This window comes from Sus scrofa, chromosome 14 (genome assembly GCF_000003025.6).
Source record: "Sus scrofa isolate TJ Tabasco breed Duroc chromosome 14, Sscrofa11.1, whole genome shotgun sequence".
Classification (NCBI taxonomy): Eukaryota; Metazoa; Chordata; class Mammalia; order Artiodactyla; family Suidae; genus Sus; species Sus scrofa.
This window is the reverse complement of record NC_010456.5, coordinates 77542985-77558673: the sequence shown is the minus strand read 5'-3', so window position 1 is coordinate 77558673 and position 15689 is coordinate 77542985. Positions and strand designations below refer to the sequence as shown.

The 15689-nt window shown below is 39.3% G+C and overlaps 1 protein-coding gene across 11 annotated transcripts in view; it reads right to left on the bottom strand.

Annotated features, from left to right (window-relative positions):
• KAT6B (lysine acetyltransferase 6B) overlaps positions 1-15689 on the bottom strand; it is a 206885-nt gene that overhangs the window by 39001 nt on the left and 152195 nt on the right. For 4 of the 11 annotated variants that reach the window (XM_021072870.1, XM_021072868.1, XM_021072867.1 and 1 more), the window contains exons 7-12: positions 14999-15131; positions 12100-12155; positions 10133-10254; positions 7471-7586; positions 5087-5228; positions 1729-1890 (exon numbers count right to left, since the gene is read on the bottom strand). In XM_021072870.1, coding sequence (XP_020928529.1) covers positions 1729-1890; positions 5087-5228; positions 7471-7586; positions 10133-10254; positions 12100-12155; positions 14999-15131 — 731 coding nt within the window. Of the gene's footprint in view, positions 1-1728; positions 1891-5086; positions 5229-7470; positions 7587-10132; positions 10255-11223; positions 12156-14998; positions 15132-15689 lie in introns of all 11 variants that reach the window. The other 7 variants (XM_013983356.2, XM_005671116.3, XM_001928949.6 and 4 more) reach the window with 3 other exon arrangements.

Genomic DNA, 15689 nt, shown 5'->3' with positions numbered 1-15689 from the left:
TGCTGTCATACTATAAAAGAAACTGTGACCAAAAAAATTTTTTTTTGGCTTTTTTGGGGGGGCTACACCCAAGGCATATGGCTAGGGGTCTAATTGAGCTGCAGCTGCCAGCCTACACCACAGCCACAGCAACACCAGCTCTGAGCCGAATTTATGGCCTACACCGCAACTCGAAGCAACGCAGGGTCCTTAACCCACTTAGCGAGGCCAGGGATCAAACCAGCATCCTCATGGATACTAGTCGGATTCTTAACCCATTGAGCCACAATGGGAAGTCCCGAAACTGACAAAATGAAAGAAGTTTAGCCTGTTCTAAGGAAAATGTTGAACCCCATGAGAGGAAGACAGGCAGACTCAAACTCCAGGAGTTACCATGAACCAAAGAACCAGAGGCCAACTCGAGACAAGTCAGGACAAGGACAGCAGGCACCACTGAGCATCTGTTTCTAAACTCAGATACCTTTAAAGAAACACCATTTTCTAACAGGAAGGACAATAAAACCACCATTCTTTTTAACTTTGGAGAAAAAGATGTTTACACACCTATACAGAAGGTAAAATATTTTGTAAATTATATAGATTTCCTGATTGTTGCTTTACCCTGTATTAATTCTCTATTATCCTTTGAATCTATAATCTATAAAGTTAACTTTCTTCTTGTTCATTTTAGAGCTTTACCAAATATGTGGATTAAAATGTTGAGGCTGTTTCCCACAAATGCTGTCACTTGTTCATGTTTTTGTTTATGGTCTCTGAGTTGATTTTTAAACTTAGAAAAACTACACTATTCAAAGGACTTTCCTATATATTCTACCTTTTGATTTTCCATGAAAATGACACTTCCATAGGCATTCCATTTATATTATGCAACAGTAGATTCAGTGAAATTCACTTATCACCTAATATGTAAAAACATATCATAAGATAAATAAAACATAGGGTTTGGATCATTTACCTTCTGCCTAGAAGTCTTAAAATTATCATCCTGACATATAATTTCCTAAGAGCCTAAGAAAAGTTATGGTCATTACCTGGTAAATATCTCCAAACTCAGATTTCCTTTATTGCGTATGAGTTATTGTTTCTCAGAAGCCTCTGAACAGAAGAATGTGAGAGAAACACTCTGAACCAGTGAAAAAGACAAACTATATCCACTCAATGTGTCATGGGCTCCCCTGTATTAACAGCTGGAGATACTTAGGCTTTCTAAAGGTGAGGCTGCTTTAGATCTTAAAACAATAGCACGGAGAATAAGAGACGAAAGAGTAAAACCACCCATTATATCAGCTTAACTGTCCAAATGCCAATGTTCCAACTCACTGAGATACTGATAACCACAGAGGGAATGTAATGAGGAGAAATGAGAATTATCTTTTAAATGCTACATTACACTGAAACGTTCATGTTGACACCACTTGGGGGAAAAGGGAAATAAGCTTAACATTTAGAAAATGAAAGATGCTAGGTAGTCTGCAAGGCAGCAATTATAATGTTAGGTGAAGGCTGACAGGACAGCAAACAGTGCTGAGGTCCCTACCACACTTCCTAGACACAATGCTTATTGTTTTTGTTTTTGTTTAAAATGAGCTCTGAACAAGAATCCAAGCTTTTCCAAAACATGTGTCACCTATTCAAATTAGAGTCATAAAAAAGCCCTGTTTGAAGAATTGGGCTCTACCAAAAACATTTTGAAAAAGAAAATGAAGGTCATACTGGCTCTTGTTTTACCTTAGAGAAGTATCCAACCAGATGACAGCCCTTTTCATCATTTTTTGTAAGAACATAAAAAAGGAATGGCTCGACATCATAATACAACGTTTTGTGGTCCAGGAAGAGCTTGGCTAACAAGCAAAGGTTTTGGCAATAAATTTTGCTCATATTCCCATCAACCTAGCAAAGAGAAACAGACAACATTATTTAACATAAAAATACCACTCAATATAAAATTGTTTCTTTTATATGGTATTTTGGAAAGTATATAATTTTATTTCCAAATCCCAAACCGAGAGATTAAAACACTCCATTAACCAAGCAGAAAGTTTACCAGAAAATAGCTGTCACTTGGCAAATCAGAATTTCATTTCTCCTAAATTGGGGTAAATTTAAGGTTGCTTAAATTTCTCTTTACACTATCTGAAGAAAGGCCAAACTACTAACAAAGGAGTAATTTTTATTTGCAATTTATTACGAGTGAAAAATGACTAGGCATGTCCTTTTTTTTTTGAACCAAGTAAATTTGAATTAATGAAATGTAAACCGATTAAAATACTGCTCGATTAAGTTAAACTTCATGTTGTTTTCAAAAGGGCTTCACATAAAAATAAAATAAATGAACTGTATTATTCTGGTTCCTCAGAAGTGTGGATTAGCAAAAGAGGCTTCCATTTTGGTTCTACCCCAAGCATCATTTTAAATATAATTGGAAAAGATAAAATTTCTATGTTGGGAATACTTACACAGAAAGTGAGATGAATTTCAACCTAAAATAAGTACCATGATTATAATCTACTTCTCATCAAAATAAAAGAATCAAGCTGTGATACTGATGGTTATAGACAGGAGGCTAGGCACAAATGCCAATTTCTTTGATCAAATGTAGTTACTTGTCGAAAACAGAAAGCACAGCAGATTCAAGAATTTCCCTAGCACTTTTCTTAGGGGAAATGGATATGTGCTAACCAGAACTCTTCAACAATGAACTTGACCATTCCTGGGTCTCCTGTGGACCATACATACAGGTTCTCATATTGCACAAATTATTTTTAAACTTTATATAACTATTTCCCTTGGATGAGACCTAGGTCCCATACATGGCAACATAATCAAACATGGGCAACGGGCACAGACGATACAATTCTCTCTTTAATTAAAGGAAGTGTTTATGTATTGGGGAGTATGGTCCTTTTGGAAATGATAGTATACTACAACAAGGAAAGACAGAGATGTACGTATCCCTGAATCAAAAAAAGGAGAGATCACAAAACTGAAGCAAAATTCTTATTGGCTGTGAAATGTCTAATGTGGCATAATTTTAAGAGGGATAGAGACAAGATAGGAAAGTAGTGATTTGCGATTATTATTCGATTATTTTCTAAGTTACTTAGGACACTGCTAAGAGAAGTTTCCTACATGCTATACTCTTGTTATTAACTCAGTCTAGAATAGGGACCTTGGCACTTATCCAATCCAACTCCTTCAATTACGTTTATGAAAAAATTTTACAAATCTGCTTCTGATTTTTCCCTCTGTATGGTCCAAAAGCACCTACCCTGCAAGAGACCATTCTTAGCAGCCTAACTAGACAGATTCTCTTAACCCTGAGAAGACTCTTCCTGCATTTATGACAGCTTCATCCCCACAGGCAGATTTATGCTGATTTAACAATTACTTAAAGCCAACAATGTGTTTTGTCCTTTGAGAAACAATGAGTTGATGATTTTCATTTTATTCTGGTTAGAAGAAAGCTTCCAGTGCATCAAGGAAGGAGCCAATATTGAAGGGGAACTTGTGACATTCATTAATTAAGCTTTAACTGGGAACAGCTCTGTGTCTCCACTGGTTGAGGCTGGTTGGGTAGCATCCCAAGACTGACAACAGAAGGACAGCCACTTACATTTGGCTTTCCTTTTCCACCCAGTGGCCCTCACCGGGGTGATATTGCCTCCCAGGGGACACTGGCTGCAGCTGGAGACATTACTGGTTGTTCTCACTGGAGGAGGTGTGGTCCTCCTGGCGTTGAGTGGGTAGAGGCCAGGGATGCTGCTAAACATCCTCCAATACTCAGGACGCCCCATACACCAAGAATCATCCAGCCAGAAACGTGAACAGTTTCCAGGTTGAGAAACCCTGTGCCCCCATTTAGAAAGAACTAATGTATCACCAAATCTTCCCAAGAACAATACCCTTCTTCATTCAAGCCTGCCAAAAGGGCCTGGTATAACCTGGAAGACGGGCTTTAAAAAAATCATAAGACATAGCTGGAGTTACATGTGATCTCTGATCCGTCTTAGGAAAAAGCAGTGGGCCCAGCCAAGCCTGTTTGAGAGAGGGTGCCTGGTCCATGAGAAAAACCCGTAGGACCCACCCCAAACGTTAGATACAGTGCAAGATAGTACAGACCAGAACTAAAGAGAAAGTGGGGCAGCAGAATAAATTTCCAATCTGAACTCAGTAAAAGGGCATCGTAAACTAAAACTGTATTTCAGAGAAAGAAGACATATCTGCTGTGCAAGGATGACTTGTTCTGAGCACCCAGGAAAACAATGCAAGAAGGGGTAACATAGAAAAAAAATAAGGCAGGGCAATGGAAGTGCTCACGTGAGAAAATGAAGAAGCCCTATGAATAGACAATAACATGAAAGAAAAGGTATGGTCTCTTCAAGGTGCAACTGGCTCAGCTAAACTGGATCCCTGAAGCTGACAATAAATAGCACATGATCAAACAATGAAACGATATAGCGTCTAAGACTTTCTACTACCAAATCAATTCTGAAAACACAATTGTCTTCAAGAACACACAATGACAGACATGTGGCCACAAGGGGTTCCTGTGAACAGCAGAGTTCTCCAGGGGTGGCCATCTACCCAGATGGGGGCGGCGGGGAGGTCCCAACATCTGCTGGGGTCTCACCAAAAGGATTATCCACCCTGCCAAGAAATGGATGGAAACACAGGTGGTTGCGTATTGAGGAGATATGTACAGCTGCTCAATTCCCTGGAAGAATGAGCACCTGCCAGACATTGGCTGGAGCTGTTGAACAAAGCTAATTTCTCCTGCCAAAGAAAAGTAGAATTTACAAAGAGCTGGGGAGATCATAAATTCACCAGTGAACATGTCTGGTGCAGACAGGGATTTGGGAGAAGACAAAAAAGTTAATGTGATGATGTAGGAATTCATCATCAATCTCAATGGTTGCTTAATATGGTTAGAAAAACATTCCAAAACATAGAGATATTTTAAAAAGCAGTTTGAATTTCAGTGCCAAAATTGAATATACTTTGTACCTTCTACAAACAAATCAGTACATGGTCAACAATTAGAGGCACTAGGTTTCAAGTGCTGAGTTTTTTATTTACACACGCTTACCTCAAATACTGAAAGGTCTTTCCTTCGGTAAATTTCATTTGCTGGAGGATGAAACCATCCACATTTCTTTGAGTGTCTTAACAAAATATTTTTACTTTTCATATATTTAAGACAGAATTCACACAGGTAAAGCTTTGGTAATCTGTTGAAATTTTAAAATCAAAGAATAGAATCAGATTGATTACCCCTTTCACAGGAAAATATTAAATATTATTTGATTTTCTCTAAGTTATAAAAAGGCTGTATAATAGTATTTGAAAGAAGTCGTTTCAAAAAAAGGAAAAGAAAAAAGAAAGCTAGTAGTAAAGAGAATGTACAAACCTTACATTATTTTTCAATCTAATAATATTTGCTGCCTTTACTTTGTGAACAAGTCATTTGTTTCCTTAGAAATGTCCTATAGAAAGAAAGGTTTTCAGACTTGGAACCTACTCTAAAAACTATGGCATCCTAACATCCACACATATTTTTCAAATTTCAGATTTAACGTCATAGTTTCAAGAGTATATGTGATCAGTGGTCTAACTCTAACACTCTTTTACTCAGAGAGAAGTAAACTCATTATTATTATTATTATTATTTTTTTTTTTTGTCTTTTGTCTTTTTGGTTGTTGTTGTTGTTATTGTTGCTATTTCTTGGGCCGCTCCCGCGGCATATGGAGGTTCCCAGGCTAGGGGTTGAATCGGAGCTGTAGCCACTGGCCTACGCCAGAGCCACAGCAACGCGGGATCCGAGCCACGTCTGCAACCTACACCACAGCTCACGGCAACGCCGGATCGTTAACCCACTGAGCAAGGGCAGGGACCGAACCCGCAACCTCATGGTTCCTAGTCGGATTCGTTAACCACTGCGCCATGACGGGAACTCCTAAACTCATTATTTTTAAAATGATCTGTGTACTTATAAGGCAGTCCTAGAATTTAGTTGTTTCCATTTCTTATGGATGAGGTAACTTCCAAGTTATTATCATAGTTATACATGATCTAAAGCAGTAAATGTAGTTAAGTCCAAAGACCTTAGTTATTTCTACCAATTCTACCAATTCTCTGAGAAACAGGAGACAGATCTCTCTTCTCTGCTGACTTTTTCTCTACCTTAAAAATTATACCATTTTTCACTTGTGCCCTATCATGCTTCTTAAGTGGACACTGCTAGTATTTATAAAAAAATGTTTAGAAGCACTTTCAAGGTCTTGAGGGTATAAGAATGGGGAGAAAGTTTTGGGGGAGAATTAGATAAGATTCAGATCACAGCAATATCAAATCTTGGACTCACATGCATATTTTATTCAGAGCTCTCAGAACACATGACTTATGATTACGCATACAAATAAAAGCTCATAGCTGCTTTTAAAAAATTGTTCAGGAGTTCCCACTGTGGTGCAACAGGATCAGTGGTGCCTCTGGAGCGCTGGGACGGATGTTTGATCCCTGGCCCGGGTTAAAGATCTGGTGTTGGCAAAGCTGCAGCGTACACAGGTTGCAACTGCAGCTCGGATCTGATCCCTGGCCCAGGAGCTCCATATGCCTTGGGGCAGCCAAAAAAGAAAAAAAGAAAAAAAAAAAAAAAGAATTTTCAGGAACATAAAGCTAGCCATGCAAACTAGAAAGGGATACAAACTGGGAAGGGAAACCAAGACTCCTGACTCTTAATTTACCATGCAACTCCCAAAGAACCCTCCCCATTTTCTCCAGTTGGATGACTGGACAGTCACCCACAAGAACTAGAAAGGGACAATATCTATTGTAGAAGAAAAGCAAGATTGTGATTACCAGAAACTTTGCAGGATAAAACATTTGAGAAGATACTAATAAAGTGTGCTCTAACACACCTGAAGAAATCTGTTCACAAGATACCCAATTTTAGATATATTAGTTCAAGACAATTTCACAGCTGATCTTTGTTCAAGATAAAAGAAAATTTTAGTAGTATTATTTTCTCATTTTTAACAAGTTAGTCACAATTGGCTCTAAAAGTCAATTCTGGGAAGGGTCTCTTAAGGCTAAACCTCTCCCACCTTTCCTTTTTTGGTTGTAATTTCTATAAGAAACTTGACAATAAAATGCCAGAAACCAGAGATAAAGCTAACAGGCTTAATGAAGAAACTACCAAACATCTGACAATGCCTTATTTCTTTCCCCCTTGATTCAGTTTCTTATACGAACAATATTTCCTCAATTAACCAGAGAGGGAAAAAAAAATGTCTAAAGGTTAAAAAGCAAAATTTACAACGCCTGTGTTACATAGGACATTGAATACAATAAAAAGATGCTGGCAAAAGTAAAAGTTTTGGAAGCACTTAGAACTGACTATCAAAATGTATGTCCTTAAAATCATGTAATTCCAGCTTTGGAATGGTCTCTCCTCACAAACGAGACATTACCTTGCATATTCCTGTGGGTAAGGCGAGGAATACCAGGTTTGGATTTCATACTTCCCAAATTCTATTACAGAAGGGTACCGGCCACAGTCTTCTACTCCACTTTCACACTCTATTTTCTGTCATAGAGAAAGAAAACAAAATATTAAGTATTAGAAGAGGATTTTTTTCACTTACATTTTGGTTTTCCCTCCAGCGGACATGAAAAACTAGCAAGACCAGAACAGTAATCTTAATTGCGAATTTTCATGTTGTTGAAACAATCATTAAGGACCCTTATGAAATAATAATCAATTTTGCATAAGATTCATATATAAACAAACACTCTAAGAAACAGTATTACCAAAACAGGAAATGAGTAAGCTGTTAATGCATACAAATGTCTACTGAATTAAATTTAACCATCTGCTATAATGTCTCAAAACTGAGGAAATTATAAGATGTGGCTGTTAAGACATTGTTACACTCTTACAGTCCCCTGTCCCTCCACCAAGCAATATTTAACCCAACTGTAATGAAATAATCAATTGGGAAGCCTGCAGCTTGATATCCATCTCCCTTCACCCCCATGCACCTGGTTAAGAACCTAACCTTGCCTGCCGGATTCACTGTGATATTCCCAGGGTCTGGCCCAGTGCCTGACACAGACAAGCAATGTTTGTGGGCGTTCCCGTTGTGGCTCAGTGGAAACAAATCTGACTAGCATCCATGAGGACACAGGTTCTATTCCTGGCCTCACTCAATTGCTCAGTGGGTTAAGGATCTGGCGTTGCCGTGAGCTGTGGTGTAGGAGGCAGATGTGGCCTGGACCTGGCGTTGCTGTGGCTGTGGTGTGGGCCAGCAGCTAAAGCTCCAATTTGACTCCTAGCCTGGGAACCTCCATATGCCATGGGTATGGCCCTAAAAAGATCAAAAAAAAAAAAAAAAAAAAAAAAAGTTTGTGAATGAAAGTGTCATTGTTGATTGGTTAGAAAGAAAGGAATTTAGATTTAGCAGTAACTTTCAGGTAATAAATAGCCTGAGGTTCATCATGTGTGTATATGAGTGCCAGAATTTGGCCTCCAAAACGGTAATATTTAAGGTCTTCAAATCTCAGTGGTGGGGGGAATATCTGACATTTTATCTTCACCAAAGATAATACAAAGAACACTGATAGGTGCAGAATGAGGCACGGGAATATCCAATGGTCCCTAAAGTAGAAATAAGCATGAGTATTTAGCCCAAGTGGTTGCTACTAAGAATAAAGCTTAACAGCCTAGAGAGAGCCCCCTAATCCCGCAAAAGGAAATGAGACGGGGTAAGGAGTCTCTCTGCAAATACTGTGCCCTGGAAATGGAATGTGAACCTACTGTCTTAAAAATTCACAATCCGGGAGTTCCCGTCTTGGCACAGTGGTTAACGAATCCAACTAGGAACCATGAGGTTGCGGGTTTGGTCCCTGCCCTTGCTCAGTGGGTTAACGATCCGGCGTTGCTGTGAGCTGTGGTGTAGGTTGCAGACGCGGCTCAGATCCAGCGTTGCTGTGGCTCTGGCGTAGGCCGGTGGCTGCAACTCCGATTCAACCCCTGCCTGGGAACCTCCATATGCCACGGAAGCGGCCCAAGAAATAGCAAAAAGACAAAAAAAAAAAACAAAACAAAACAAGTTCCTGGGGCAGGGAGTAAATCTGAGCCACAGCAGTGATAACACTGAATCTTTAACCACTAGGCCAGGAGGAAGCTCCAAAGGGAAACACTTAAAGAAATTACTGGAGAGTGAAAACAGAAGTGATTAACACTGCAATTACTGGTGACTCAGTAGGTTAAGGACCCATTGTTGCCACTGCTTCGACTTAGGTCACTGCTATGGTGTGGGTTTGATCCCTGGCCTGGGAACTTCAGCATGCCCCATGGCCAAAATAAAAAAAAAGATTACAACTGATCAAGCTACATAATACTGTCTTCAATGCTCAACAGTTAAAATTAGAAGACATTTTTCATATGGCTGGCCATCTGTGCTGGAAAAAGATTGGTCAATTTAAAAGCAATGTTCCTCTCTGTGTTAATGATGTTAAATGGCTATTTTCTCTCTTTTTTTTTTTTGTTTTTTGTTTTTTGTTTGTTTGTTTGTTTTAAGGGCCACACCCAGCGTATGGAAGTTCCCAGGCTTGGGGTCAAATCGGATCTGCAACTGCAAGACTACGCGACAGCCACAGCAACAGGTGAGCTGAGCTGTGTCTGTGACCTACACCACAGCTCACGGGAATGCCAGATCCTTAACCCCCTGAGCAAGGCCAGGGATCAAACCCTCATCCTCATGGTTACTAGCTGGGTTCATTACCACCAAGCCACAACAGGAACTCCTAAAATGGCTATTTTCTTAATTTGAGCAAAAATGATCAGGAATCTATTCTTTTACCCCTAGAAATGTTTTTCAAAATCTGCCTCAACTACTGCTACTCTGGCCTGCTTTGTGAGACCAGCTGAGCCATTACCACTTTTACGAGTGGAGACAATTCTATAAAGTCACTGCTTTTGAATGTACAGTCAACCAAAATGATAACAGTTAAAGAACCACAAAGGATTTCGAGGGGATTCTCTATACAATCAAGGCAGTAGTTTCATAGTAGTCACATATGAAAATTATGTATTATCATCGTTACTATAGTGTGGGATCCTGGCCTTACCTCCCAAGACAGTTCCTGGGCCTGTTTAAAAACATCCAAATCCTCTTCAGTAACGGTATCCTTGTTTCCAATCACATTTATATCTGTACTTTCTTGTTTGATGCTTATTTTGATTTCCGTATCTGTCATTTAAAACCAGCAGAAAGTGTATTTACTAACTTGCATATGAATAACCACCATAAATTACCAAAATGGTACCAAATTAGCACAGTGGGCAAATAGGGATTGTTTTCTTAAGCTTTATAAGCTTTCACATCTAAGCACTGCTCATAGATCCAGCAGTACCTTTCCCCTGCTGGACCCAATTTTTATTGGAATTATCACTATCATCTTTTTATAGCATCAATAAATAAATGAGAGAAAGTAAGAGCAATACAGAGCAAAACCGTATTTTTCAACCAAGAAGTCACATCAATGTCTAGTTAAAGAATTCCCATGATCACTTTTGAGATAATAAAATCTACCACTTTGTCCAAATGACACATTTTTGGCTTCTGTTTTTACAAAGGATAGCAAATGTTAACGGGCCAATTTGTTAAATGAAACCATGGAATCAGTTTTCTCCCTAAAGTGAATACACACGCAGACACACTCACATCCAAAAGCACACTTCACAGAATCACAGATCAGGCTTTGTTGAGAAGGAAGCAGGATGGACTTTGTCATGAGAAAGCAATGGACAGAGGGCAATGAGGAGCTCAAGTCCCCCTGCTGGAAGCACGGACAGCACACGACCACGCGGCGCTGTGGCTGAAGAGGGAGGAACATGGCAGAAGCGTGACAGTGGCTACTCATGCGGGACTACAAAGCCATAAGCAACGCTATGGAGGCATCTGGGGGTCCTAGTGTCACTACAAATGGAAATAAATCATAAAAAGTGGGAGAGTATTAGTTGGAAAAACAACATTTTGGAGGTTTAGTCAGCATTAGAAAAAGGTCGAAGTTTCACTGCTTCTGTATGAAAGTGAAGTGAGAACAAGAGAAATAGCTAAGACCTATGTGACAAATAGGAATTGATTGATTTTTCTCGGGGGGGTTGGGGGGAAAGGGACGGGACGCAGGTTTGGTTGGAGCTGTGACCTTTTGCTTACCATCATCCTGATCAGGTTTAATCCTTCCGTCTGTCAAGCTCCCCTTCCCTGGTGAGGGGGTCCCCATCTGAGGGGTCACTTTATATTTTAATCTGCCTAGCATCCTGTGCTTTTTAAGGAAAGTTGTTCGCTTGAAGTGAGCAATTGCTTTAAAAATACGTCCTCTAGCCATCCCCCAGCTAGAGGAGGAGGAGTGAGAAATAAACCTACTTCTAATATCTCTCTTTCCAAAGAAATGGGCTTTAGATTTTGCCGTGGAAGAGAACTCGGTTTTACGACGCATACGTTTAGGTGGTGCATAACTTGGGTGTCCCTTTTTGCGAGACTGTCCCTGAGTGGTATAGATATGAGAGAGTCCGTCAAAGAGTGCCTTCAGCTGGCTGTTATTAGTAAGACTGCTAAAGGAGGGCACACTGGACTGGCTGGAAGAACTCTGGGGAGAGGTAGAAGAAGCAGAAGTGCTGGACTTTTGTGAACTGGGGCTCTGACCAGACATGGGGGTTGGGGGTGGGAGTGAAGAAGGTGGAGGTTTTAGCTTTTGTGTGGTACCTGGAGCCAACACATGAGAAGTGCATGACTGTTTCTGAGAGACCTTTTTCCTTGGACGATAGTGCTTTGAAAAGTCTATTATTTCACCTCGTGATCTGCGACCATCAGGTGATGGTGTAAAAAACTTAGTAAGGCCATCAATGAGCCCTTTGGTTTTCTTGTTAACTTTAAGTGTAGAGGCAGAAATGTAGGTGGAGGTGGTGGTGATTTTGGTGGTGGCACCAGGCCGAGTGGGGTCTGTAACAGCCAATCTGCTGCTTGAGTCCTTCCCAGATGCAGCATGACCAGATGAAGGTGTGGTACAGACTTTAGTCTTTTGACCCCTACCAGGTGACCCCCTTCCTGTGAATGCATTCATGGATCCTTCATCACTGGTTACAGACCTAGGCAAAAATTTAGAGAATAGTATCAGCATTTAATAAGAGAATGATAAAGGTATCGAAAACAAATTTATAGCAACTAGATGCATTCAAATGTGCTTCAAGTTAAGAAAACTGAACTGCAACCCTAAGTCCTATTGGTGTGTGTGTGCCTCCACCTAGATGTTTCACTGCTGAAACAGGCTGCAGCAACTACGCTGACATGTCATGACTCTCCTAGGGCCCATCCAACAGGTACTGGAAGAATCATGTGGACCCAAGGGCAATACGAGTGAGAAAAATTTTGAGAGCACTAAAAGATCACCCAATGCTTTCATTATAATGAAATAAAACTGTTACCCCCTTGCGTCGCCACACATAATTATGATTTCCTGAAATGTCTTTTTTAAAGTATTAATGGAAATAAGTCATAAGTAGTCTCTAGAAGCTAAGGAATAAGCTTATCTAATCTCTAGTTGGAAGCAATTTTAACTCAAATGGAAAATTTATATAAATTGAATTTGGTTATATCTATAAATTAGTACTTTTAAGAAAAAAAAAATTAAAAGATACCCTCTTCTTCTTCTTAGCAGTTTATGCTTAGGATGATAAGATAACCAATAATACTCTCTAAGTAGAGGAGACAACTAATTACAGCATAAAATATTGCTGAAAAAAGGACAACAATAGCAAAAAACTGAAGAAATGATTAAAGAAAAGCTACAGCAGGTCAGACATGACATGGAAAATCTGGTGAAGAAGCGGCACATTTACCATGGTCATTATCAGACACTTGGCATCAGAATCTTTATACACTGTTCTGACTGCTATTTCAGTTCATTTGATGCCGGTTCTGCCCATACAGCTGTGTGGTCAATGGAGACTGGAGGTCACTCCGCTAGCACAGCTGCTTACAGGATCAGCAGCTGCCTGCCTTCACCTCAGGCTAGGCCTTGGAAAGCTACCCGTTTTGCAGCAGAATTTTATACAATACAAACATTTGCATGTGAATTATGGCAGTGCTGGGGCCCAAGGATGGGCCTCAAAAATTATCAATTGAGCTGAGGGGTAGTAATGAAGAAATGGAAGCCTGAAAATGATATGATCTATGAATCATAAAAATATCTTAAGTAATACAAATAGAAGAGCATAGTTCAGCGGTCTTCCTGTACACAGAGATTTAATGAACAGTTTCGGCAGTCAGCTGAAGGGGAGGCTGGTGCAGACCAATGGAGCAAGCTACTAGGCTCATCAGAAGCAGCTCAACTGCCAGGAGCTTTGCCCAACGCCACCGATTCAGCCAAATCAGGTTCGAGCTGGAGATCTCTAGTGTCACAGTGAGAGTTACTAATAAACAACTCATCCAGGCTAGAATGTTTCTGCATCAGAATGCTACATTTGGACTCTATCTGGAATCGATTGCCCAGAAAGGATAATATGCTTATAAAGCATGTAAAAAGGAAAACTCCCTAGACTGTCTTAAAAATTCCTAAGCTCAAAAGGACAATTTTGGACAAACAAAAAGTTAGGATTGGTGCCAGATGCAATTTTCAGCTGTGTCCTTTGTTTAGAAAGTTTATATTCTAATTTGGTTTTTTTAATTGGGCCCTGAGGATACGGTCCCATTTTGAGAACAATGCTTACACCGGATGAATGCAAAAACATATAATTTCTACTTCAAATGATGCTAATATGATAGATTTTATTCACGAATATGTTTAACGTTTGCTTCTAGAAATTAACACAAATCCCAAAGTAAAATGTCTACCAGTTTAAAGGTTTTCATAAAGTTTCACAGAACACTCTAGGAAGGACTGTGCATTTTCTATTTTTCCTGTAGGAGATAAAGGTGCAGAAAGAGACTGTTTTTCTGAGAGGAGGTAATACAGTGAATTGCTTCTGCTAAAATGGGGGGTGGGAGATTAATAAGCAAGAGAATGAGACACCTGGGGTGTGTTCACTGGGTGTGCAGAGTACCTATCGTTTCTACATCACAATGACCCTTTCAAGAAGCCTGAAGAGAAGAGCAACGGTCTAATTGATAGAACTGCTTCAGATATGCAAGTCTACTGACTTCATTTGTAAACACCTTACCCAATGCTGACAGTCAAATCTACACTCCATTCAGGCGAAAAAAAACTACAACCATTTTGCCTCTTATCTTTTCTCTACCTCTCCAAGTAACTCCTGCTAAATGTTCTTCTTGGCTTTTATGTCATCCCAATGGCAACAGGCTGATGGAAATGGGGCTCTTATAGCAGAACTGCAGGCTACTGCAAATATACTATTTTGTCTGTATGTCTACACACATGTGCACACACCAAATGGTCTTGTCTAACTCTTTGGAGGCGAACAGTAGGACAGTCATTCTCAGTTATCTCAGAAGCTCTTATTTCATAAAAGGGATCTTTAAAAGTTGTAATATTGAATTAGCACCAGAAAAGAGAAGTCTTTTTCTAAAATGTTATCTGGGGCAACTACAGAGATTCACTCTAGATGTGAAACAAATCCCTCTCTTGTTTTCAAAATGCCCACAAAAATATTTATATAATTAAGCTCTTCAAATGCTCAGCCAGTAATAAAGGAGGCAGAACGATTATTTCCAATTCTTACACTCTGCTTCTATCCTGTGCTTGAAAAACATCACTTAGCATCACAGATACTGCCAACAGAAGACCCAAAATGCCAACTGTAATTAAAAATATTATTTTCCAAAAAATTTCCATAGCTTATGCAAAAATAGAAATATTCCTCATCCCTGAGTTTTTAAAAATGATGGTAAAAGTTAATGGAATCTAAGGGGGTTACAATCAACTATATCTTAAAGCACAACATAAAAGATTTCTTTTGATAAGATCTCAACCTACAACAATCGTTGCTTTAATTTATTTTTCGGTCGTCCAATGGGTTTTGCATATCGTCGTTTTATTTGTGCAGCTTTCTCATGAAGTAGTTTTCTTCCCTTTTTCTTTGGTCTGCAGACTTGGCAAATCCACATCCCTGAATTAATATATATATGAGAAAAATATTTTAATGTTTCATTTTAGGAGAGAGATGAAATATAAACTGCAGCTGTAACAAGCTGCCCAAGGATGCTTGTATGCAGAACTTTACTCCAGAAAGTGGATCATTCCCTTTTGTCATTCTCCTCAGGAAACTGTCATTACAGGTCATTTTCCCCAGGGTCAATGTGGTAAGAGCAGAGGGCTGGCCCTATTTCAGACCTCTTCTAATAAGGCTTTTCCCAACAGGTCACCAAGCCTCCCTCTGCCACATAAACATATGTGAAAACCCAACCTGTTAGATAATATGTATCTTTTGATTTGAGGGACACATTTTCAAGTCAATCAATTTTTGGAATTTATAGGAAAAAATTGTTTGTTTTATCATCTCTTTTTGAAAATTTTCTACACTAAAAAATTTTAATTATAGTTTTTAAAAATTAAAACAAAAGTTTTAAGTACTGCAGAGCTACAATAATTAAAGCAATATACCTGGTATAGGTAAGCAGGTCAATGGATAAGAACTGAGGGCCAGAAAAACTGAAAAGTTTAGCAT